The sequence below is a fragment of the Podarcis liolepis genome (genome assembly GCF_965112155.1).
Source record: "Podarcis liolepis genome assembly, chromosome: 6".
NCBI classification, from domain to species: domain Eukaryota; kingdom Metazoa; phylum Chordata; class Lepidosauria; order Squamata; family Lacertidae; genus Podarcis; species Podarcis liolepis.
In genome coordinates, this window is record NC_139559.1 from 47,989,815 (window position 1) to 48,013,805 (window position 23,991).

Below are 23,991 nucleotides of genomic sequence, written 5' to 3' on the forward strand. Positions count from 1 at the left end.
AAAGAGAGCTTTTTTGGTGGTGGGTTTCCCACAGATGGGATGCTTTTTTGGGGGAAGCTTGGCTGGCACCCACATTGTTGTCTTTTTGGCACAAAGTTAAGGCTTTTCTGTTCTCCTAGGTCTTTTAAGATCTGGATTTACATCCTTACAGTATGGATGGTGGTTTTAGTGTATTTATTTGTTGGCTGTTTTAGTTCTGTCATGTATAGTATATCCTATCATGCTGGTTTTGTATATTTATATACAGTACATACTGGCTGGTTTTATATTTGTATTTCCCCCCTCTGGTTGTGTCTGTGGTTTTATTGTAGCATGTTTTTATTGTGTTTCCTTTTTATGCTATATGACACCTAGATAATTTATTTTATGAGGCATCTCATAAACATAAGAAATAAATGAAACAGACAGTGGCATTGTAACTGGACATCCTCTGTAAGAGGGGAGAAAGTAATATGCAAACTCCACGAGTCTCTTTGAAATGTTGTTTCTGCCCTAAGAATCTAGATGGTTTTATATTATATTTACATTCTGCTTTTCTTCCATGATGAAACCCAAGATGGCATACAGATTTGGCCATGCCTGAAATGTAGCTAACGGGTGCCTGATCTGACACTGGTAGTTATCAGGTAGTGATAGCTAGAAAGGAAAATGCAGGCAGTCCTGGAATTCCATAAGGGGCTGAAAATATTCCTCCAGGCCACTGTTCAGGTGAATATAATGGACAGCTGAAAGGAGGCGGTTTTTTAAATATTCTGATCTTGATCTCTTTAAGGCTTTATTGGTGGCTTGTTTAAAAAAACAAAACAACCCATAGCGCATTAAGTTGCACCCAGAAATAAACAGACTATAAGCCAGTGTAGCAAAAACAAAATTGGATCATAGACACATAAAGTTGGGAGGGACCTCAAAGCCTGCAGGAGTGAGAAGTCCTATGGCCTCCAGGGGGTTGGGAGACACGCCCCCCCCCAACAGTGTGCTGTTGAAGGAGAAATTGTTTCATAAGACAAGCAAAAATGCTTTCATTGAGAACAGCGCAGTCTCCTTAGCGCTATGTTGAAGTCCACCCTTGGTCTCCAGTGGCCATCCAGACATTGGTCTCTTCCTCTTCCTTGCTGATGAGGGTAGAGCCAATTCCTTGATGGACCAGAGTAGCCAGGTTGAAGCCATGGGATTTATCCTATTCAGAAGGAGCAGAGCAGTCTGTGTTGTGCTCTTTGTTTTGGCAATGGTGAGTGCCAGAACTCCTCTGTCCCCACTCCTGTCACATGACATGAACTGGTTTCTCTGCTTCAACCCTCTGCACCTTCCTCTGTGCTGAACGAGCAGCATTAACTCTTTCCTCTTCTCGCTTCCCTACAGATGGGATCCACAGTGTGGCGGCCCAGTGCACTCTCCAGGTGACCATCATCACCGACGAGATGCTGACCAACAGCATCACTCTGCGGTTGGAAAACATGTCCCAGGAGCGCTTCCTCTCCCCGCTGCTGGCCCTCTTCCTGGAAGGGGTGGCGGCTGTGCTTTCTGCTTCCCGCGACCACGTCGTCCTTTTCAACATCCAGAACGACACGGATGTGCAGGCCACCCAAATCCTTAACGTCAGCCTCTCCGTGCTGCTGCCGGACGGGGCCCATGGCGGGCGCTACATCCCCTCCGAGGACCTGCAGGAGCGGCTGTACCTCAACCGCACACTCCTGGCCGCCATCTCGGAGCAACGAGTCCTGCCCTTTGACGACAACATTTGCCTGCGGGAGCCCTGTGAAAATTACATGCGCTGCGTCTCAGTGCTAAAGTTTGACAGCTCGGCGCCCTTCATTGCCTCGGACACCATTCTCTTCCGTCCCATTCACCCAGTCAATGGCCTTCGCTGCCGCTGCCCACTTGGCTTCACCGGCGACTACTGTGAGACCGAGATTGACCTCTGCTATTCCAACCCCTGTGGTAGCAACGGGCACTGCCGGAGCCGCGAGGGAGGATATACCTGCGAGTGCCAAGAGGGCTACACAGGTGAGTGTTGGCTGTGCTTTTCTCATGCAGTATAAACAATCCATCCCATCACACAACTTATTGCTTCCTTCTCTCTTTCACCTTCTGGTTTTTCCTTCTGTTCTCTTCTTATTTATTTATTTTCTTTCTTTTTTGTGTATGTAATCACTGTTCAAATTAGGAAAAAAAGAGAAAAAGAAAGATCAGTACCATAATACAGTGGTACCTCTGGATGCGAATGGGATCCGTTCCGGAGCCCCGTTCACATCCTGAAGCGAACGCAACCTGCGTCCGTGCATCTGAGCATGCGCGGGTCATGATTCGCTGTTTCTGCACATGCACGTGACGTCATTTTGAGCGTCTGCGCATGCGTGAGTGGCGAAACCCGGAAGTAACGCGCTCCATTACTTCCGGGGCGCCGCGGAGCGCAGCCCAAAAATATTCATCCCAAAGCTACTTCAACCTGAGGTATGACTATAACTTAAATTCTGCTCTTAGAAAACCTGGATTTTTCCGACTGTGTCAGTTTAGTAAATTGAGCCCTGCTGCACCACTTTAATAGCATTGCGTAGCTTATTCTATTCCTCTTAAGTGCTAGGGGCTGGGTTCACACTCCTGTTTACTGAGCACTCACTGCTTTTCAGGTTTTTAATGTGTGTTCACACGACCCGTGTTATTCAAAATGCTTTATTATCCCGCGCTTTGTTATAAGTTACTCCTGTTTGATGCCAGCTTCACACTGATAGGAGTCCTTGAGATGTTTTAATTAGACTTTAGGCAAGGTGAGAAAATGTTTGCATAGGGAAAAGACATCCCTGGCCTGTTGATGGCGTGCTAACGCCTGTGTAGCGTACACAAACAGGAACGAATTTAAGCTGTGCTCATGTGAACAGCTGGCAGGAAAGAGCTGTGTGAAACATACCGGTACCAGAAAATGAAACAGAAACCCAATTTCTAAGGCAGTAATGGGAGCACTCCCTTCATTTCCTGGCCACTATGGGTGCCACTCAACCTCACCTCACCTGACTCCTCCTGGCTTCTAAGATCTCACCAAGTATTGGACCTAAGTTTTCAAACCTGCCTTTGCAGCTCAAACACCCAAGTAGAGATGCTGACTTCTGTCCTTCCGAAGTTTGTGTGCTTATGTGGAATGGTAGAACTCAAAGAAATCTCCCTTTGCTTTTCTCTCTTTATATGCCTTGATTCTTGTGGAGTCCATTCCTTACTGCACTTTGCTTGGGAGCAGATATGTTTCTCTGAAGGGCAGTTAATGAGGGATGCGAAAGTGATACCCACACTATTTGTTGTCTGGAGCTGGGCTATATTAGGAACACATTTTGGGGGTGGGGAGGGCAGCAAGTTTCCCTGAGATGGTTCTCTGCTTTAGATCACAGGAAGATGACCTCTCCGTGATGGCGTAATGCTAGCTGGGATGGACCTTTTCTTTTCTGGGGCCGGCCTGCTTAACATAGTGGGGGCCTGCCTTGGCCCCGGGGTGTCGCTCCTATTTGCATTCCTGCTGCTCTGTTGTGTTTGTGATACAACAAATGCAGCGGCCGGGATATGAATGGCCCCTTGTTTGTGCCCCAGTTCAGCCGGATTTCTTTGCACAAAGGGCTGGACAATGGCAGGCTGGCTACAGATTCCCCGATAGCTTTCCCAGTACAGACAATGAGCAGTTCTCCTCTCCTGACCCCTTGCATATTGCTGAGAGATAAAAGCAATAGGAAACGAGTCTTGTGTGGGTGTGCATGTGTTTGCCTGTCTGTGTGTGCCTCTCGGTCACTTGGCCGGCATGCTTGGTATGCTCAGAACTTGTGATTCCCATTACTTATTGGTGTAGCAGCTTCTCCCAGTTAAATAGTCTGTTTAAGAAATGGGCCTGCCTGCCTCCAGTCTATAATGTATCTCAGTCTATAATACAGTGGTACCTTGGGTTAAGTACTTATTCTGTTCTGGAGGTCCGTTCTTAACCCGAAACTGCTCTTAACCTGAAGCACCACATTAGCTAATGGGACCTCCTGCTGTTGCTGCGCCACCGCTGCATGATTTCTGTTCTCATCCTGAAGCAAAGTTCTTAACCTGAGGTAATATTTCTGGGTTAGTGGAGTCTGTAACCTGAAGCGTATGTAACCGAGGTACCACTGTATATACAAAATTAACTTCATGCCACATCAGGGAATTATCCATATCTAATCCACCCCCCTTTCTATTGGGGTTACAGCACATGGGGAAATTTAACCAACCCCTCTCCAGCTAGGACTTCGATTGCCATCTGGCTCCCCCCCCCAAAGTGTAGTGTGTGGGTGCTTGGGGGGGGGATTTTTGCCAGGACTGGGGAGGCTCATAGGTTCAGAAGAGATGGACCTCCTCTATTCCTACCTGCAGTTGCAGTGGTCCTCTTCTGCTTCCATGCCCTCAGAGGCGGATTTAGGGGAGTGTGACCAGTTCGGTCTCACTGGGTGCCAAGCCCCAAGGGCGCTGCAGGGCACACCACAACTATGATTTAGAATGGAGCGTGAGAAGCGGTGGGCGGGCATCTAATTTTGGCATTGCACAGGGTTCCACTGAAATTGGAGACTCCAAGGTCTGCCACTGATGCCGTGAAGGCAGAAAGGGGGAAGAGAGCATCTTTTTACATGGCTCCGCATAGCAGGAGCCTTAGAGGTCTGAGGGCAAAGCCTAGCTGAAAATATTGGAGACAGGGAGGTGCATTGTCTTGGGTCTGTTGCTGCAAGCGGTGATCCAGGAAAGGGGTTTCTGGTACTACAGGTGCCCCCTCCCATGCCACAAAGAGGACATCTGTGTGACTTTGGTGGCCTGCTGCTTACCATTGGGTTATCCCAAGGACATGAACACAGCCTAAATTTTCAAGTACCAATGTCAAGTGATCAGCTTGGTTCTGTGCCGTGGTATATTTATTTTGCAAGTAAAAAGGGGAAGGGCTTGGTTGACAACTTGCAGTGTATGTATATGTGTGTGTATGTGTGGTTGTTTCACCCACAACTATGAAGAATGCAGCAGAAAGGGAAGGAGAGTTACTGCTGCGAGTTTGGCTGGGTCCCCAGCACCAATAGAAACCCCAGCTTTGGCGCTAATCCTCTGCATGATGTGTGTAAAAATCTCATGTCCACCCCCTTGTCTGTGCTAATCGCCTAGAGTGAAATCTTCTCCCACGCCTGCTCCCACAGATCATCTGGCCCACCCACTCAAATTGCTTGGCCTTCCCTGGGATCCTTGCAGGCTTCTTGTCAGAGTCTCTGTCCAGTCATCTCAGGTCTCGCATCATTTCTCTGGGATGATCTGATCTGCTTTTTTTGAAAGGCCTCCAAATTCTGTGCCACCCTTTGCCTTGACTGGGATTTGGGCCTGACCATCTGCTTAGCGGTTCTCACCACTGGTGGAAGTGAAGCGTGCATGCTGTCCATTACTTTTTCCACCTTCACGTTCTGGGGCACAGGGAAACATGTGTCTTGTTTACTGTTGATTATTAACAAGGTCTGTTTATTTAAACCACCTCTAGGAATTGGAATCCTTCAATTAAATAACTGCATTATCCCACCCTAACAGCAAGGTAGATGGGCTGGTTGGGGCTGATCTAGAATCATAGAATCATAGAGTTGGAAGAGACCACAAGGGCCATCGAGTCCAACCCCCTGCCAAGCAGGAAAATCTGGAATCTTGACTTTGAATAACAAGGCTGAGAAACTTATATGGGCAGGATTCACCTAAAGAGCCACTGCAGCAGAAACAGCACAAGCACTCCCACTTGCACAATGCCCCCTGTCCCGCTTGCACCCCCAAAATTGGCTTGAGGGGAGGGGTCAGGAGAAACCCCAGAGCATCATTCATGGAGGAGATGGGGGCCATTCTGTCTAGAAAGCATAGGTTCTTGTGCAGACGGAACATTAATCATAGTGCGATGCTGAATTCCATCCTTAATCTCGATTATGGAAATAAATCTTAGATGAATTAATGTAGTGGTATTACTAAATATGCAACAAAGCATAAATAAAATAAGTACAGATGATATATATATCATTCCTTCACATTCAAAGACAGACGTAGCTTTTGCATCTGGCATAAGGATGAGCAGCTTAAACTCTTTTGTTCTGAATGCAGCCGACTCCACTTGCCCCCCAGCTATGATACAGTGTTGGAAAAATCTTTCTTTTATTATTGTTGTTGCTTTGTATACCTGCGCCTGGTGAAATGTTTGCATTTCTTTTTCAACAGTTAGAGTCGATGCATTAAAGTATGCCCTCTAGATCATGTCTTTATTTCTTGCTCTCTTGACACCTACACAGCAGCACTTGTCTGCGTAAAACTAGGCACGGTACGCTGTCATCAACTTCCCACAATCTTGTTTCCAAAAACCAAAACCAACCAGGGAAACTGAAAACAGCAGTGGTGGTGGCCTGTTGGACCCTTTCCTTTCTGTCCATTCTCTTGTTTGAAATCTCACCCCGGCTGCTTTTGTCCCCATAAGCGAAAAGTTATAAGCACCTGTATACTATCCCCCATGGGATGAAAAGTATCAGATAAGTTAACGAGGAGTTATTAGTAGCACGAAAGGATAGTAGCTGGTGTGACTAGAGGACTGAGTTCCTGTTAACATCCCGCTGAGCAATATATTCCACATAATGCCATTGCAACTAATGTTAACCAGAACTCACTTTTAGGTCCCCAGGGTCTTAACAGCAGCCAGCTGCTGCCATCATTCTATTACAGTCTTCCCAAAACTGGTGCCATCCAGATGTTTCTGACTACAACCCACCTCCAGCCCCAACCAACATGACTGGCAGGCAGCATCTGCAGGGTACCAGGTTGGGGCTTGTTGTTGTTGTTTAGTCGTTTAGTTGTGTCCGACTCTTCGTGACCCCATGGACCAGAGCATGCCAGGCACTCCTGTCTTCCACTGCCTCCCACAGTTTGGTCAAACTCATCCTGGTAGCTTTGAGAACACTATCCAACCATCTCGTCCTCTGTCGTCCCCTTTTCCTTGTGCCCTCCATCTTTCCCAACATCAGGGTCTTTTCCAGGGAGTCTTCTCATCTCATGAGGTGGCCAACGTATTGGAGTCTCAGCTTCAGGATCTGTCCTTCCAGTGAGCACTCAGGGCTGATTTCCTTAAGAATGGATAGGTTTGATCTTCTTGCAGTCCATGGGACTCACATACCAGGTTGGGGCAGGTTGCTCTATTTATTGTGGAGAATCATTATGCAAAAATAGTTGTAGTATTAGCCACACTGAAAATGCATGTAAGGTAATGGAATCCAGTGTTATTGCCCATGCTGATCAGAGTGATGTTGAGCAACAGAGCATGACCCCTGCTTCCTGTGTTATAAACCAAAGCTCCTCAACCTGTTTCCTTTTGTCCCTGAGCAGTGGTGGCTGGTAGCCTCTGGACCTGGTCAGGGAGCCTGTGGCCAAAGGGGCTAATAAGCTCACATGGTCAGGGCAAGTTCTGGTTTTCTTTCCAATCTCCTTTGCATAAGCATTACAGTTGTGTAAGTGCTCACTGGTTAACTAAACTGAAAAGTGTCTCACCTTGGTTTAGAAGGGGTCTCTGCCATCACAATTGCTAGCATGGATTAATGTCACAATAACCATGCGTTACTTAAAAGTAATCCCCAATAATTTACATGGCGATAGCTTCCAGCTTGGTTTGGAGCCGGAATTGTTTATGTAGTCTTAAATGCCACACAGTTAACAAGGTCTCCCCTCCCTCCAACTTTCAGCCCTATGGAAAAATACCCCCCCCCACACACCTTTTCCCACTTCTTTTCCTTCTTTCCAGAATGTGGAGGGATATTGAACGGACTAGGATGCAGGAGACCAGGGTTAAAATTGGCGCTCCTCTGTGAAGCTCCCTGGGTGACCTTGGGCTGTTCACTGTCATCCCATGTCTGAAGTTTGCGAGGATAAAAATGTGGAAGAGGAGAATCATGAAGTCCACCATAGGTGGGACAGAACCAAAATGTTCTCTGCAGAGGAGATATGTACCCAAAGAATTTAGAAGAAATTTCAAGCTGGACACCAACAATTAAAGCGTTGCCTTGTCATAAACCATTGGTCCGTCTAACTCAGTGTTGTCTGCACTGACTGGCAGGGGCTCTTCAGGACTTCTCTCCCAGCCCTACCTGGACACCCTGGGACCTTCTGCATGCAAAGCAGACGTCCCACCACTGAGCCTTTCCTCTAAAAGCCAGCATGACATCAAGGGCCCAAGGAGATGGGCTCTCCATAGAGAGGCTAGTTAAGTTCTTTCCCAAAAGAATCTCTTGTTCCTGCAGGGTCTCCAGGAAAGGCAAATTCCCTTGTCCATGAAACACCCAGTAGGGGTGATGTTTCTCTGCCCAATGTGTATGAGGGACCCTGAATAGATTGGCCGGGCAGAGAGGGAACTGGGATTCTCATTGGATGGCCGCATGCCCCCAACCACCATTCCCTGATGTTGCTCTTTCTTTCTGCTGTGGTTGTTCCTTGCATTGATGCTGACTCTCCCTCTGCAGGTGGAGGGGGAAGAGGGAGGCAGACAGCGTGGGGGGAGGAGGGGGAACAGGGGCTTTGTCTGCTCAAGATTGGGGAGGGGCGCTGTGGGAGAAGGTTGGTTTCCTTGGCAACCAAAGCTGGTCACTAGGGTGAGGGAACCAGAAAGAGGCTGGGAATAAATCTTCTATTCAGAAAACCCTTACAGGGTTGGAGATGGGGGGGGGGGAGAGGAGATGCTTGTCAAGGGTGTGAGAAGGGGCTGGGGGAGTAGGGGGAGGGGCAGAGCAGAGAAAGGAAAAGCTTTGATTAGAGAATGGGATGCGACAGAAGAATGAGCCCTATGAAAGGGAAGGAAGTGTAGTCATGCCTTTACTGGGGAGGCTTTTGGAGTGGGTGGGGTTTTGGGGAGGTACAGTGAAGTTAAAATGTCCTGTACCAATTGTACCTTGGACAGTCCCAGCACTATCTATGACAAGCAGTGATGCAACACAGAGTTTCCAAAACCTTGTAGTAATATTATTATTATTTTACTTGTACCCTGCCTGTCTGGCTGGGCTGCCCCAGCCACTCTGGGAGGCTTCCAACAGAGTATTAAAAAAAAACCACAACGAAACATCAGACATTTTAAAGCTTCCCTTCAGATGTTCTGCTGCCAAGGGCAATGGTAATCTTATTAACCTGCTTATTGCATTTATGTACCGCCTTTTTTGCCAAGGCATCTCACCAAAAGCTTGTGAGTGTCCCTGAAGTGATCCACCCTATTAGTAAAAATTGCTTGATGCCAGTCGCGGCTTCCGTTCCTAGGCTGAGTGGCAGCTTTGCCAGAAGATTTTCAGTGGGGCCATGGTGCAGGCTAAGTGTATGTGAGAGAAAAGATCAACTCCTTTCCTACGTCCTGCAGTTTTGCTTCTGATCAGGCTCCCCTGGGGCTAGAACAAAGTACGTGAATTGCAATCATGCGTTTTGTGCTGCGTCGAAGTTTGGCTAGGGTGGGTATGCATCTTCAAAAAAAGAAATGCATTATCCCAAAGACAAAAGAGGGTGCATACCTGCATATAATTTGTATAGATGCAAATATAGATTTGTATAGATGCAAATATAGAAAAATTAACTACAATTTAATTGAAATGCAGGATATCTCATCATAGTGAAGAAGATTAGGCCCTGGTGACCTTTGTGCCTTCCTCAGTCTGCTGTCCAGGTGCTGAGTTTTGAAGAGCAACTTAAAAGCTCTGGCTCTTTCTAATTATGTTTATTTTTTAAAAAAATATATATGTTTAAACTGCTTTGGAGAAGAGAAGACTTCAAATTGAATCAGGGCACATGGCCACCTTCACTTTGGCCCTTACTACAGACTAACACTGTTGCCAAAGCGTATATTTGGCTCAGGTCCTGTGGCTTCCATGATTCCAACAAGCGTCTGCTTCTTGCTTTGGCTGGAGTATACTAATAGCAGGGAGATCTCTGTGCCCATGCTCTGTATCATTTCCATGCTTTGGTTTCTTGTATATGACATGAAGAAAAGGGCACAGAATACCATCTCAGAAGCACGTACATTGCATGAGAAATCTTTAAACTAATGCTTCAAAAAAAGGAGGCTCCTAAATTATTGCTGCAGGTCAGTGGCAGGAAGAGGTGTGAGCAACTTGGATGGGCTTTTTCAGCCTCACTTCAGGGGGCACCATCCACCATGGGCAAGGTAATGTCAGAGGTTGTCCTCTCTGGTAGTCACCATAACTCCTGAATCCCTATGCACAAGTCTTTGATGCCTGGCATTGGAGAGGTTTGTAGCACTGCTGCATTTAGCCACACACTACTGGGGGGGGGGACTTTCCCAGCTTAGCTCCTTTTGCAGCAAATGCTTCTTTTGATAAAAAGTCATGTTTATTACTTGCAAAAGCAGCATTCAGGAGGGAGGGTGGAGAGCAGATCTACAAGTAATGTTGTAATCCCTGTCCTCCACACACTTTCTTTGCATCTTGGGTAGCAACAAGGGGGCCAATTAATATACCTTGTAGGACTGAATTTGGCCAGGAGGCCTCCAGTTGCTGATCCCTCTCCTTTAACATGACCGCAAGCTGTTGCTCCACTTAGTGTCGATTTTTGTAGCAACTCCTTTTCTTTTTCCTAACCAGGAATTTGACCCCTTCCTTCCTTGCAAAATGCCCATGCAGCTTAACAATGTGCCTTTGGGATGGAACAGCAGGATCTCCAAGTTTCTATTAAATTGTCCCCGCAAGCCAGCCTGGGGTTTTGCAGACCAGCAACAAAATGCTGCCTCTGCAGCCTGTCAGTCTGTTGCGTCACATAACCAGAAACCTTCAGAAGAGCTCCTAGAAACTCCCTTTAAGGCTTGCTTCCACTTCAGGTGCTTCCTGTTCATTTTGCGCTTCAAGGAGATTTCATAACTTTTATCTGGAGGCCTGAGCGGAGGTACGCCTGAGTACGTTCCAGTGATTTCATCAGGACCAAGTGATGATACTGCATTTTCTAGATCTCAGCCAAAGTTATTCATTATGTGCATGCTGTGTGTCTCTGGACGTACTGCAGCCATAGAAGATACATTTGCAGGTCTCCCAGTGTTCGGGTGGAACATTTGCTCTCTTTGCCCAACCCAGGTGAGGGGTGTATCTTCTTCAGCAAAGGCATGGAACTTGCCAATCTCTGAAACAATACAATGACTTTTGAAAGCTCTGCTCCATAGTGTGTACATAATGAAGCTGGGTTCCTGTGACCACTCCCAAATTGGTAATTCATCACTAACTGTAGATAGCACTGCACTCACCCTCAGCAATGTTTGGATGATCTTATCTCAGTTTATTAAGCTGAGATGTGCACAAGATCCTTGCTTATGCAAGCAGCTTCTTTGCTCCTCCCTTTGGCAGGAGGGCAGATTAAACCTGGAAGTCTTTAATTAACCGCAGTTTCCTATTTCATTCAAACTGGGAAACTGTGGTTTACCAGCTTCAGAGCAAATCTGGATATTATACCACAGTGTAAAGTTATTTTAATAAAATAGCTTGATGCTCTAACCCTAGTTCTCCACTTTGAACTTTGGGAAACTATGATTAATTAGAGGCTTCCTGTATTAACTGTAATGCACATGAAGGGTGCGGTGAAGAGGCTTCACAAACAAGCAAAAGGCTCATCCATGCTTTGACTTAATAAGCCAAGATAAGATTGAAGCAGTTCATTGTAGTCCACAGATCACACTGATTTACTCATATATTCTCTTAAGGGCATTGGCTATTACCTACAGTGGGTTGCACCCTGATGTAAGGTGGGTTGCACCAGTAGCATCATCACTGGGGGTTTTTGTGTGTGTGTATGCAAGTTTTCTTTTTAAAAGAGAAAGTTGATAAGGAGAGATCAGAGGCCAATGGGGAGAGAGCTCATTTCACTTTAACAGGCATTGAGGAAAAGGAATACCGGTAGTTGTTTGCTACAGCTTGCAATATAGCAATGAGAGAAGCTGCAACACTCAAAATCCTCTCTTCTATGCATCAGTTAAAGATGCAAGAGCTCTGTCCTTCTTTGGATCTGATCACAAATAGAGGGGAAATTTGGACACATAAATTAAAAAAACAAGCGATGGTCCCAGGTTGGTCCGATGACATCTGATAGAGGATTTTGAAGTGTGACAGAAGCCTAGTGACAAAAGGTGGGATGTTGGCATGGGGATTCCCTTACCACTGCAGTATTACAATGTCTCTTGGGAATCTTGCCTAAATTGCAAACCCATATTAAAGCATGTAATCCTAGGCACACTGATTTGGGAATACTGTATATCCCAAGTCCCCATTCAGCTGAGTGGAACTTAAAGCCAAGTATATATGCATAGGCTCAGACTAAAACACAGGACTTTAAGACCTGTGCAAACATGTCCTTCTCGATGGGAGTCAGTGGGCAACCTCCATTCAGAAGAACCCAGCTTCTCGTCATTCCTCCCTCACTTGTTGGAGGCGTCTTCTCTGGTCTGAACACAGCAGTAAAAAAGAGGGAAAGGGAGATGTTGACAAACTGGAAGGGATTTAAAAGAAAGCTTTGAAGATTACAGAGAGTCTTAACAGGCAAATCATATTTAAAGAGAAGGCTGAAGGGAAGGGTGTACCCTCAGGAGAAACAAATGATTAGCAGAAAGCATGTTGGAATTTTCAGATATTGTAAAAAAAGGATCCAAGAAGGAAGAGGGGGAGAACAAATGCTCTCTAGGCTTGCTGTGGATGTGACAAAGAACAATGGGTGCGGATGATAGGAAATGATAATTAAGTTATCATTTAGGAAGTGGTGGAGCTGAGTCTATTTTGTGATGCCACACTATTCAGCATTCAGGGGGGACGCACTTAACCTTACTTAGAAGAAAAAGTGGGGGGAGGCTTTCAGTCCTTATGGCTACATAGCTAGGCTTGACAGTGTGTGGGCAATGCCTAATGAAATCCCAGAAGCTGGAGGAGGGGGCTCAATTTCAGATTTCGTCTACAGGTTGTGAGGCTTTGGTGCCAGGCTCAGCTGCCTGTCCCCCCACCTCCGCTTGTAGAAGCAGAATGAACTATGCAAATTAAACAAAGATATGCAAAGTGGCTTAATCTATACAGACTAATCTGAATTGTGGTTACTGTTATGGCTTACGTGGCAGTGGCAAATCAATGAATACAAAAGTATGAATGTCTGCTGTCTGTGTGCAGAATCTTCTGATTCCTCCTCCTCTTCCACACACTCTTGGGAAAAACCTTTTTAAGATTTGTGGTTTGCAAATTATAAGTTTGGCTTGTTTGGCACTATACCATGAAAGTCTGTCCCCTTCTAATTTGAGCTTTTGCCCTCTTCTGCTGCCAGGCCTTGCTTTTTAACCCCATGGTCTCCTGCAGTATCTCCAAACCACCCCTTGCCCTGGGAACCTGGAAATGAGTGTAAACCACATTAAAATAAGAAGCTGCCTAATATATCAGTCCTCTTTATTGCCAGCAACACAGGGGAAGAGGGTTTTCTTTCCAATAACACATGATTTGGAAGTGAGCATTGTGTCTTTGAAAATGTGATCCCACTGTTAAGCAGTTTCCATGATTATCAAAGCAGGCTGCATGTGTGCTTGTGGGGCATCTTTGTTCTTTTCAATCAGAGCCTGCTACATTTGCAAACCTTTTGACTAGTCAACTTTTTCGCCAAAGCAGGCGGGATTTTCCAGAACTCTGGGAAATTAGACTGAGCGGTGCTAACTCAGCTTGCTGTCCAAGGTTTACACTCTTAAAATTCAGCCCCAAACCTGAATTTGTGGACAAAGTGAGGTCAGAAAAGGACAGTTTCATTTATAAAATTATTTTTATAACCCCTTTCGTTCCTAAGAATGGCTCCCAAGAAAGGAGGTGAAGAAAATAAAACATTTAAAAATACTTCCTATAATATGTATGCATGTGAATATATGTGTGTTTGCACACAGAACACTTTGTCAAAAGTCAGGGACTATATATTTCTGTCCAGAAACAGTACCTGAGATTACGTTATGGTGTTAAGATGAGCTTCTAATTTGTATGCTAATTTTTCATTTTGCTTTAGTGATAAGTTCCAGCCACAACCAAACTCAGGTTAGCCTCTGGGATAAAGTATAAACTGATATCAAAATTGTTAACTTCAAGAATCATAGAGTTGTAGAGTTGGAAGGGAATGTAAGAAGAAGAAGAAGAGGAGTTTGGATTTGATATCCCGCCTTTCACTCCCTTTAAGGAGTCTCAAAGCGGCTAACATTCTCCTTTCTCTTTCTCCCCCACAACAAACACTCTGTGAGGTGAGTGGGGCTGAGAGACTTCAAAGAAGTATGACTGGCCCAAGGTCACCCAGCAGCTGCATGTGGAGGAGCGGAGACTCAAACCCGGTTCCCCAGATTACGAGACTACCGCTCTTTAACCACCACACCACACTGGCGTAAGGGTCATCTAGTCCAACTCCCTGCAATGCAGGAATCTTTTGCCCAACAGGGCACTCGAACCCACAACCCTGAGATTAAGAGTTCCAAGCTCTACTGACTGAGCTAGTTCTTAAGATCTTTGATACTGTCCTAAAGAACTCCAGCCCTTGGGCTCACAAGCCCTTGTATGATTTTAGCCATTCTGGCTATAGAGAAGAGTTAAATAATGCAAAAGAGTATAGTGTTGTGGTTTGAGTGTTGAATTATTTCCTGGGAGACCAGAGTTCAAATCCCCCTCAGCTGTGAAGCTCTCTGGGTGTAGAGAGCCAGTGTGGTGTAGTGGTTAAGAGCGGTAGTCTCGTAATCTGGGGAACCGGGTTCGCGTCTCCGCTCCTCCACATGCAGCTGCTGGGTGACCTTGGGCTAGTCACACTTCTCTGAAGTCTCTCAGCCCCACTCACCTCACAGAGTGTTTGTTGTGGGGGAGGAAGGGAAAGGAGAATGTTAGCCGCTTTGAGATTCCTTCAGGCAGTGATAAAGCGGGATATCAAATCCAAACTCTTCTTCTTCGGGTGACCTTGGGCCAGCCAAGTCTCTCTCAGCTTGACCTACCTCACAGGGCTGTTGTGTTAAAATTGGAGTGTGGGAAGAGCCATGTATGGTGCTTTCACTAACTTGGAGAACAGTTGGGACATCAATGCAATAGAAAAACAAAATAGCAAAATAAATATGTCAGCACTGGATAGCTCTGTAGGTTAGAGAATGGTGATGATAATGCCAAGGTTGCAAGTTTGATCCCCATATGGGACAGCTGCATATTCCTGCATTGCTGGGGGTTTGACTGGATGATACAATTCTATGATTTCATGTTAACATTTGTAATTAGAGTAACCAACTTCACTAACAACACAGAGAAGGTGGGAGAAGGAGATGGGGGTGCTAGCATTGCCCTGTCTCCCTCCTTGAGTTCAGGTGGGAAGCACCTGCAGTGGGGAGCCTGCTTCATTTGTTTCGTGTTCCTGTGCGTTGCCCCACCCCCAACTTGTGAAGGGCAGTGGGGGGCAGAGCTAGCACACTTCTCTCAAACTTTCCCATTGTGTGCTGCTTTAACCAGGAAGATAGATGCCTCAATAGGGCTATGAATGATGTACACATCCACATTTTGTGATAGCTTCATCCTGAGGCCAATACCTATTGTTTTGCTGATTTGAACCACAGATCTGAGGACAGGACCATGGCCTTGAGCTTTGGGGGGGCCTCCCTGCATAATTGCTGTATTAAAAGCTTTGACAGGTGAATTAATTAAAAAGAAAGAAAGAATACACCAGCTGAGCGTCTGGCTGTCATCTCCCATCAGCCCATGAGCATCTTTGTTGCAACACCAAAGCTGATGCATCTCAGATTATTTTTTATTGCCAGCAGTTGAAAGGTTTGATCTGGTTCTTGGCAATTGCCCCTTATAGGGACAAACCCCTCAACTTACCATATTTCTTTCCCTATCTCCAAAGGAACGGTTAAACACCCAGTTGCCTGTATTAGACAACCCCAGTGATACCAGAAGCTTATTGTATTGAAGGTTTCAAAATCATACATACCGTGATTCAGTGATATGTGTCCTATTTCACAGTTACTTTCTAGCAAATCCCTACTCCTGGTTTTCTCTTTCTCCTCAGCCTTCTCTTATGTAAAAAATGCTGCCTCCTGCAGCGTCTGGGGAAACTTTTCCTCCCTCCCAAAGCTTTATTAACTATGAACCCCCAAAATTTGGGATCCCTCCCATTTAGCAGACATGACATCAGGAAACCCATGACCGTTTCCTTCTGGAATAGGACTGGGCGATATCTGGTTTTCAACATTGTGATATATCACCAGCTAAACATTGCAATTTACGATATATCACAATGTCTGAAATAAGGATGGAGCCATGTAGAGGCATTGGCTGGCTTCATGGTTTTCCTGCATCGTGATTTTTGCTCTTATGATTCGCTGTCCTTGCAGGAGGCAGGGAAGAGCAGAGCTGGCAGAATTAGCAGGGGCTGCAGGAATCGAGAGAAGCATTGGACGTATTCACGGTTTTCTTAATTGTGATTTTTGCATCGCTCACCCGCACCCACATCATGATTCGTGATATATTGCCAGGGCAAAAATTATGAAACCGATATCATGATATGGACTTCAAAACGGTTTTGGGTGATATATCAATATTTTGGCCAGCCCTGTTCCGGGGCAAACAGTGGCTGGAGAGGTGGTGGAGAGGAGGGATAATGTATTTCCCAGTGATGCACTCGGATGCAGAGCATAATCCTGAGCATCTTGACTGAGAAATGAGCCCCAGCAAGTTCAGTGGGATTTGCTTCATAGCAAGTCCGGTTAAGAGTGCAGCTCTAGAAGGCAACCCTAAGCGTTCTTACTTAGAAGTCAGTCCCACTGCTTTCAGTGCTGCGTAGGATAACACCATTAAACTCTTCCTGGTCATGCTCTCGCTGAGTCTCTTCCCTGCTGCTCCTTCTTTCTGTCTGGATGCTTCTGCTGCCCCCTTTGTGCAGCTCTGCCGGCTGCCTCTGCTGCTCATCTTGCAAGTTGGTGGAGCATTTGGTGGGCTGGCCCTCTGGAGACGGGCCGGCTTCAAATCCCTGCTGAGCCATGAAATGCATTGATTGGCCTTTGGGAACTTATCCTCTTAGCCTCTTAGTTCCCAATATGTGAAATGGGAATATTAATGGTCCATCCCATGGGGCTCTGGTGACGATGAATAAAGATAAGGTTTTAAAGCACTTTGCACTTCAGCAGTTTTTTATGAGTTACCTAGCAAGGGTCTGTCCGTAGGCAGCCTGCGAGTGTCAGCGCACATCCTTCTAGAAGGCCCTGCACTGCATCCCTCAATTTTGGTTGGCCTGGAGCTGCTTTGAACTGTTTCCCTTCCTGACCAATGAGAAGGTTGTGGCGTGCGTGGTGAAGCTCCTGTATATTTGTGTTGAAGCTACTAATGGCTGCTCTCTGCTTCTGCTGCAGGGGAGAACTGCGAGGTGAACTCCCGCCTGGGTCGCTGCACCCCGGGGGTCTGCAAGAACGGCGGCACCTGTGTCAATCTCCTGGTGGGCGGGTTCAAGTGTGACTGCCTGTCAGGAGACTATGAGAAGCCCTACTGCCAGATGAGCACCCGCAGCTTCCCAGCCCACTCCTTCCTCACCTTTAAGGGACTGCGGCAGCGATTCCATTTCACCATCGCCCTCACGTAAGTAGCACTTGGCTTTGGGCCTGGGGGGGGGGCGGAGTCCAGGGCAGAAGCTGCCATGTACCCAAACATCATTTTGCTCTTCGTAGCATTCTGGATTAGGAGGCATTGGGACACCTCTGCTGCATTTATTGCTACCATTTTATTTTTTTAAAATCTATTTTATTTTGACATTTAGAAACCCACACATGTCGCATAGCGTAGGCATAACTACACAGGGAGTAACTTGACTCACATCACCTACTGAGTGAGATCGTGGCAGAGGCAAGATTCAAATGGGATTTCCTGATTTGCATCTCTGTTTGCCACTATTCTATGCAAGTTTTCTTTTTCTTCTTTAAAAAAGCAAAACTAAAATAAATGTATTCAGGAAAATCCCAGGGAAGACGACTGGGGGCTCAACTACACTTTTACTTGACCTGTATTTTGATTGAACCATGTACCGATTAATTCCTCCGGGTCTGAGAGCTTTTCTTATTGTTCTGTGGCTGCGCCTTGCAAAAATCCTATCCTACCCCCTGAATCAGCTCATATCAGATGCACAGAAAATCTGAAGGGAGATTTTGCTTAACTGAGCTTCAGTTCAGTGGGTAAGATTAGATTTTTACAAGGAATACCACAGAACAAAGAAAAAAGCTCGCAGACCTGGGGAACAAATCAGTACACAGTATGATCAAAATACAGATTAAGTGAAAGTGTGGGTGCTCGTTAAGGCTGTGTGTACATTAGCAGCTTAAAACACTGCAAGCTTGTTCACCACCGCGCTGCATTTGAAATCTCATTTGGACATCATTGTACATAGCAATATGGCTGGATGTGTCCTCAAGTCTGCAGCTGTCTGTCCACGCCAGTGGGACGAGGAGGCATGGATGTCTTCATATGGCTTATGTTTTCAGATGGGATTGAAGCTGGTTGATTGATTGATTATTGATTATTTAATTTCCATACCGCTTAAAATATAAGAAATACCTCTAATCAGGGTACAAAAAACTGAAACAGATAACTTAAACAAAATATTTCAAAAATGCAGAGTTACATATAAAAGAGTTACATTAATACAAAGTTACTAATATTTAAAAATCAATAACAATTCATTTCCCTTCTGATGTACCCTTCCCTCTCTGCCTCCGGGTTCTCACCCAGGGTCCAACAAACTCCCAGGTCACCCACAAAAGTCCCACAATGGGAAGAGCCCCTGGACATCAACCCAGGCCCCCACCCCAGGCACGCCCCTCATGGGCAGGCCCAAAATGGATGACATTTCCTCAGGCTGCCCACAGCTGTGTCCCACCCAGCCACAACCTCCACACCCATCTCCAGTCACAATAGGTTTGTTGAGTTTCCCAGGGGGCCCAAAGGATGGGGAAAGGGCTCCTTCTTCACCCTCTGCCCTCTCCTCCTCCAGCTCCAGAGTATAGATGGTTTAGGGCAAAATGCATCAAACAGCAGCATTTCTCAAGATACTACAGGATAGGTCTGGAGTACGGCTGACACTGCTTCACAAACCAGTGGTAGGAGTGCACTAGATTCAGAGTAAAGGGGAGTGTGTGTGCACAGCCTAAGAGTAAGAAGACCCACTGCTGCCGCCAGGTATCTTCAGAGCTCCTAATCATTGTAGAAAGAGGATTCCTTCCTCTTGGGTGTGCATGCAAACAGTTTTCCTTTTCTGGGAAATTGATAATTTAAAAGGCTCCCACCCTACCTGTAATTCATATTTCTCTGCTGAAGCCGAAAAGTACCTTTAATTAATATTTATCTGCTGAAGCTGGAAAGTAATCTCAAGAGTCTGTTTTCTGGCGACAAGTCAGGCAAAATCTGACAAGGCAAGCCATCCATCACCAAGTCTGAATTCTGCCAAACAGTTCTTTGAATAAACAGCCTGTGGTGAAACAGGTTGTATGTTTCAGTTTTGCCCGGTGAGGGCAATTCCAGTCAGGTTCAAATTTCAAGTTGCTAGGTCTCAGTGAGAAAAACATTCCCACTCCTTCTCTCATCTGACAACTAAAAATACCAGTATTCTCACTGCTGCCAGCATGGAACAATTAACCTGCTCTCTATGGAGACAGCAGAATCTCCTCTGGCCCCAGGCCTCTCCCTCAGAAAAAAACTTCCCCATTTGATTATGAACCAGATGTTCTGACTCCTCTAAGCTGAAAATAATAACACAGAAGGTTTTCCCCTTCATTCTTTTTACTGTACAGCAGTGTGGTATGTGGGTATTACTGAATGAAGAAAAACTAAATCACACAAGCTGGATTTTTCTTTAAAAAGAATAATTGATGCTTCCAAATCTACAAAAATCAAGCAGGCAAGAGGTCTCTTTTGCATGCCATGAACAAGGATGGAACAGGAGATTTTTCAATAACGCTCCATCTGTCACTTTGCTATATGTATCCCAGATCATGGGGAGGACCGGCTTTCATAGAATTGTAAAGTTGGAAGTGACCATGAGTTGGTCACCTAGTCCAATACTCTGCAGTGCTCAGTAATCTTTTGCCCAATGTTGGACACAAACTCACAGTCCTGAGTCTCATGCTTCACCAACTGAACTATCCCAGCTTTGGGTTAAGGTAAAGAACCATGTTAGGGATGCGGGTGGCACTGTGGGTAAAACCTCAGCGCCTAGGACTTGCCGATCGCATGGTCGGCGTTTCAAATCCCCGCAGCGGGGTGAGCTCCCTTCGTTCGGTCCCAGCTCCTGCCCACCTAGCAGTTCGAAAGCACCCTTAAGTGCAAGTAGATAAATAGGTACCGCTTTCTAGCGGGAAGGTAAACGGCGTTTCCGTGTGCTGCTCTGGTGCTGGTTCGCCAGAGCAGTTTCGTCATGCTGGCCACGTGACCCGGAAGTGTCTGCGGACAGCGCTGGCTCCCGGCCTCTAGAGTGAGATGAGCGCACAACCCTAGAGTCTGTCAAGACTGGCCCGTACGGGCAGGGGTACCTTTACCTTTACCTTTTAAAGAACCATGTAATCAGGCAAGCCATCATGAACCCTAGTCCAACCCCCTGCAATGCAGGGATATGCAGTTGTCCCGAACCTGCAACCTTGGCGTGGTCAGCACCACACACTAACCAACTGAGCTATCCAGCTCTTCCTTAAAGTAGAAGTTAGAGCCCTTATGTAGGCATCTCTTGGACAGAGGCTGAAGGGGCTGAAGAGAGGCCTCCTTGTGCACCTCCATGCTCTTGCGTCTCTTCAGCATCTCAGGAGTGACGTGGGTAGAGCCAGAAGCAAGAGAGGCAAAGATATATATAGAGAGAGAGAGAATGAGAGAGATGATATAGATATAGATAGATGATAGATATCTTACACACCTATATATTTCCACCTCCTATCTTTTTGAAAATCCAAGGATTTCGGTGAGGTAGCCATTGCTTATGTGACTTTTGTTGTGTAAGCAGGGAAAGATAGTAACCAAGGCTATTATTATTATTATTACTATTACTATTACTATTATTATTATTATTTGAAGAGGTACACTGCTTGTGTTCAGACTATGTGTTGACCTCACTGAAACTGACCTTGGAATGTGCTTTCAGATAAGCTAGCTCCAGAGCGTAGACAGAATGCAAATCCAAAGCTTGTGAGCAGCAGAACGAAAGTGTCTCACATTTGTTTATGGGGTGTGACATTAAATCCCACCCAATAAGTACAGAGGTACCTCGGGTTAAGAACTTAATTAGTTCTGGAGGTCCGTTCTTAACCTGAAACTGTTCTTAACCTGAGGTACCACTTTAGCTAATGGGGCCTCCCGCTGCCGCCGCGCCGCCGGAGCACGATTTCTGTACTCATCCTGAAGCAAAGTTCTTAACCCGAGGTACTATTTCTGGGTTAGCAGAGTCTGTAACCTGAAGCGTCTGTAACCTGAAGCATCTGTAACCCAAGGTACCACTGTAATTAAAATCAACAAATAATCATCCTTGCAGTGCTTATTCACCAACTCTTCACCTTGCTCAGAAATTTTAATAATGGTTTACTCTTAACTTTAAATTTTTGTCCAAAACATACGCCTTCCCTACTATTCTGATTCTTTTCAACATTGGATGCCTGCCTTCTTCTGTTGCATCCAGTGTTTTTTTTCTGGGGGGACGCAGGGGGACGCATACCCCTAAGCATTTTGTGAATCTAAGATTGGCTTCATTGAGGGGCAGTATTTCAATATGAGTAGGAAAATGAGAGTACCCCTAAACATTTTTTTAAGGAAAAAAAGAGCACTGGTTGCATCTGTTTTAGATTCAGTATTGGTCACATGATCTTTTGATTTATTTTTTTAATCAGAAACTTCTAATTTCTGCTTAGTACTTTGCTCCAGAGGTTTAATCTCAGGAAGAAAAATATCTTTCCATTTTGCAAGAGACAAAGATGGAATATCCTCCGCCTGATTGTTATTATCACCTCCTACAGCCAAATTATTTGTGGCTTCTGTGAGACATGGTATGGTGCTGCTCCTTCTTCTTTTCTTTCCCCCCTCCCATGCTAATATGCAATTAGTGCTAATTGTTTATTAGAATGGGAGGAAAAAGAAGATGAAGAAGCTGTATTGTACAATATTACAGAGAGTGTAAAGCAAAAATAATTCCAGTGATTACAAAATAATTACACAACAAATAACTTACTTACACTGAACAGAGAACCAAACCTATTCCATAGGAAGTCGCTGGGAGCAACATTAGGTGATTTGAGGCATAGTGTCATCAGGATGCTGTTGACATCCAGCAATACTTCCTTCTTGCTTCTGAAGCAAGAGAGCCTGTGACTTTTTGGAACCAGTGCCTGGATGCATTGGTGGTCTGGACAAGAGTAAGATAGAGACTGTGGGTGAGTGGTTCTCAGTTCCAGGAGTTGGGGAATTCATCGGTTCTTGAGAGGAGTGCACTCCTTGTGAAGGAACAGACACATACTTGGGGGCCATTCCTAGATCCATCTTTGTCACTTGAGGCTCAGGTAACCTCTGTGGTGAGGAACAGCTGTTGCTAGCTGAGGTTGGTGCACCAACGGCATCCTTTTCCTGGCCACTGAGATTCATGAATTGGTTACCTGACAACTGGACTACTGCAATGTGCTCTGTGTGGAGCTTTTCTTGGGAATGATCTAGATCAGGCTTCTTCAACCTCGGCCCTCCAGATGTTTTGAGACTACAATTCCCACCATCCCTGACCACTGGTCCTGCTAGCTAGGGATCATGGGAGTTGTAGGTTGAGGAAGCCTGATCTAGAATGCTGCATCATATTATACCTGTGCAGAAGGCACTTCTCTGGCTGCTGATCAGCTACGTTTGTTCCAGATCATGTTTAACATATAAAGACCTGAACAACCCAGGACCAGGTTCCTTGAAAAACCACATGGCCCTGTATAGACCTTTAGGACCACTTGGATCACCTGGGATCATTCTGCCTGTGGCACTGCACCCTATAGAATACCATAGGGCAGAGAACAGAGACCCCTGCCTACCCTTGATCCCACCCTGACATGCCTGCAGTCTGCCCCCTTTTTGCCTTTACCACCGCTGGAGCTCTGACATTGGTTGGGGTCAGGAGAACTCAAGAACAGTGTACAGGGGAAGGAGAGGGGTGGATTGTTCTGTCTGGCAAGTGGAAGTGCTTGTGCTGTGACAGAACAATTGCTCTAGCTCCATGTTGAATTCCTCCCACCATCTTTAACAATGGAGATTCAAATTAAAAGTTTCTTTCCATTGTTCATGCAGAGAGCAGATTTAAAAAGAAGCAGGTTGAAGTTCCAATTCAAACATGAAGCTAGCAATAATAATCTGGAATACCTCTGGGCACAAGGTGTGCAAAACCTGTCACTTTACTTCTGTAGGGTTTTCCATTATGCTTTTCCATGAAAAGTCCGTAGAGTTTCTTTGATCTTGTTTTTCCAAATAACTGCTGATCACGTGGGGTGCCTGTCCCTCTGCTCCTGCAGTGGAAACACTTGCAACAAACTGATGTGCACTATGGCTGGCTGTATCACAATTTCGATTTTATATTGCCTTGCTCTTTTTTCAGTTTTGTTTAGTTTCGTATTTCTGTGCTGCTTTTCTGCTAAGATTAGTGGCGTATAGCACGAAATGAAGTGCACCAGAGTACAAATCAATTATATCAGTAAAACAGCGGCAGTGAAAATATGGTAAAGACCACAGTACAAAACTCCATTAGCTTGCATTAAAAGTTTTTTTTAATGCATTTAAATTTGGATAGAATTTTTAAAAAGTCTTTTAAACTTTTAACACCAGGAGGGTTGTTGTGTAGACCATACAGCAGACGATTCTGTAGTTGCGCATGTGCAGTTGCAGATGGCAATGCATGCGCAACTGTACATCAGAGTGCTCATTCCATTGAGACTATGCATCATGCTAGCAGATGCCCCCACACTGA

The 23,991-nt window shown here is 45.6% G+C and overlaps 1 protein-coding gene across 3 annotated transcripts in view; it reads left to right on the forward strand.

Annotated features, from left to right (window-relative positions):
• The window catches only part of CELSR2 (cadherin EGF LAG seven-pass G-type receptor 2), a 110,883-nt gene that overhangs the window by 37,927 nt on the left and 48,965 nt on the right, over positions 1-23,991 (forward strand). For all 3 annotated transcript variants that reach the window (XM_083509780.1, XM_083509781.1, XM_083509782.1), the window contains exons 2-3: positions 1,360-2,004; positions 17,393-17,615. In XM_083509780.1, the coding sequence (XP_083365906.1) occupies positions 1,360-2,004; positions 17,393-17,615 (868 nt within the window). The remainder of the gene's footprint in view (positions 1-1,359; positions 2,005-17,392; positions 17,616-23,991) is intronic.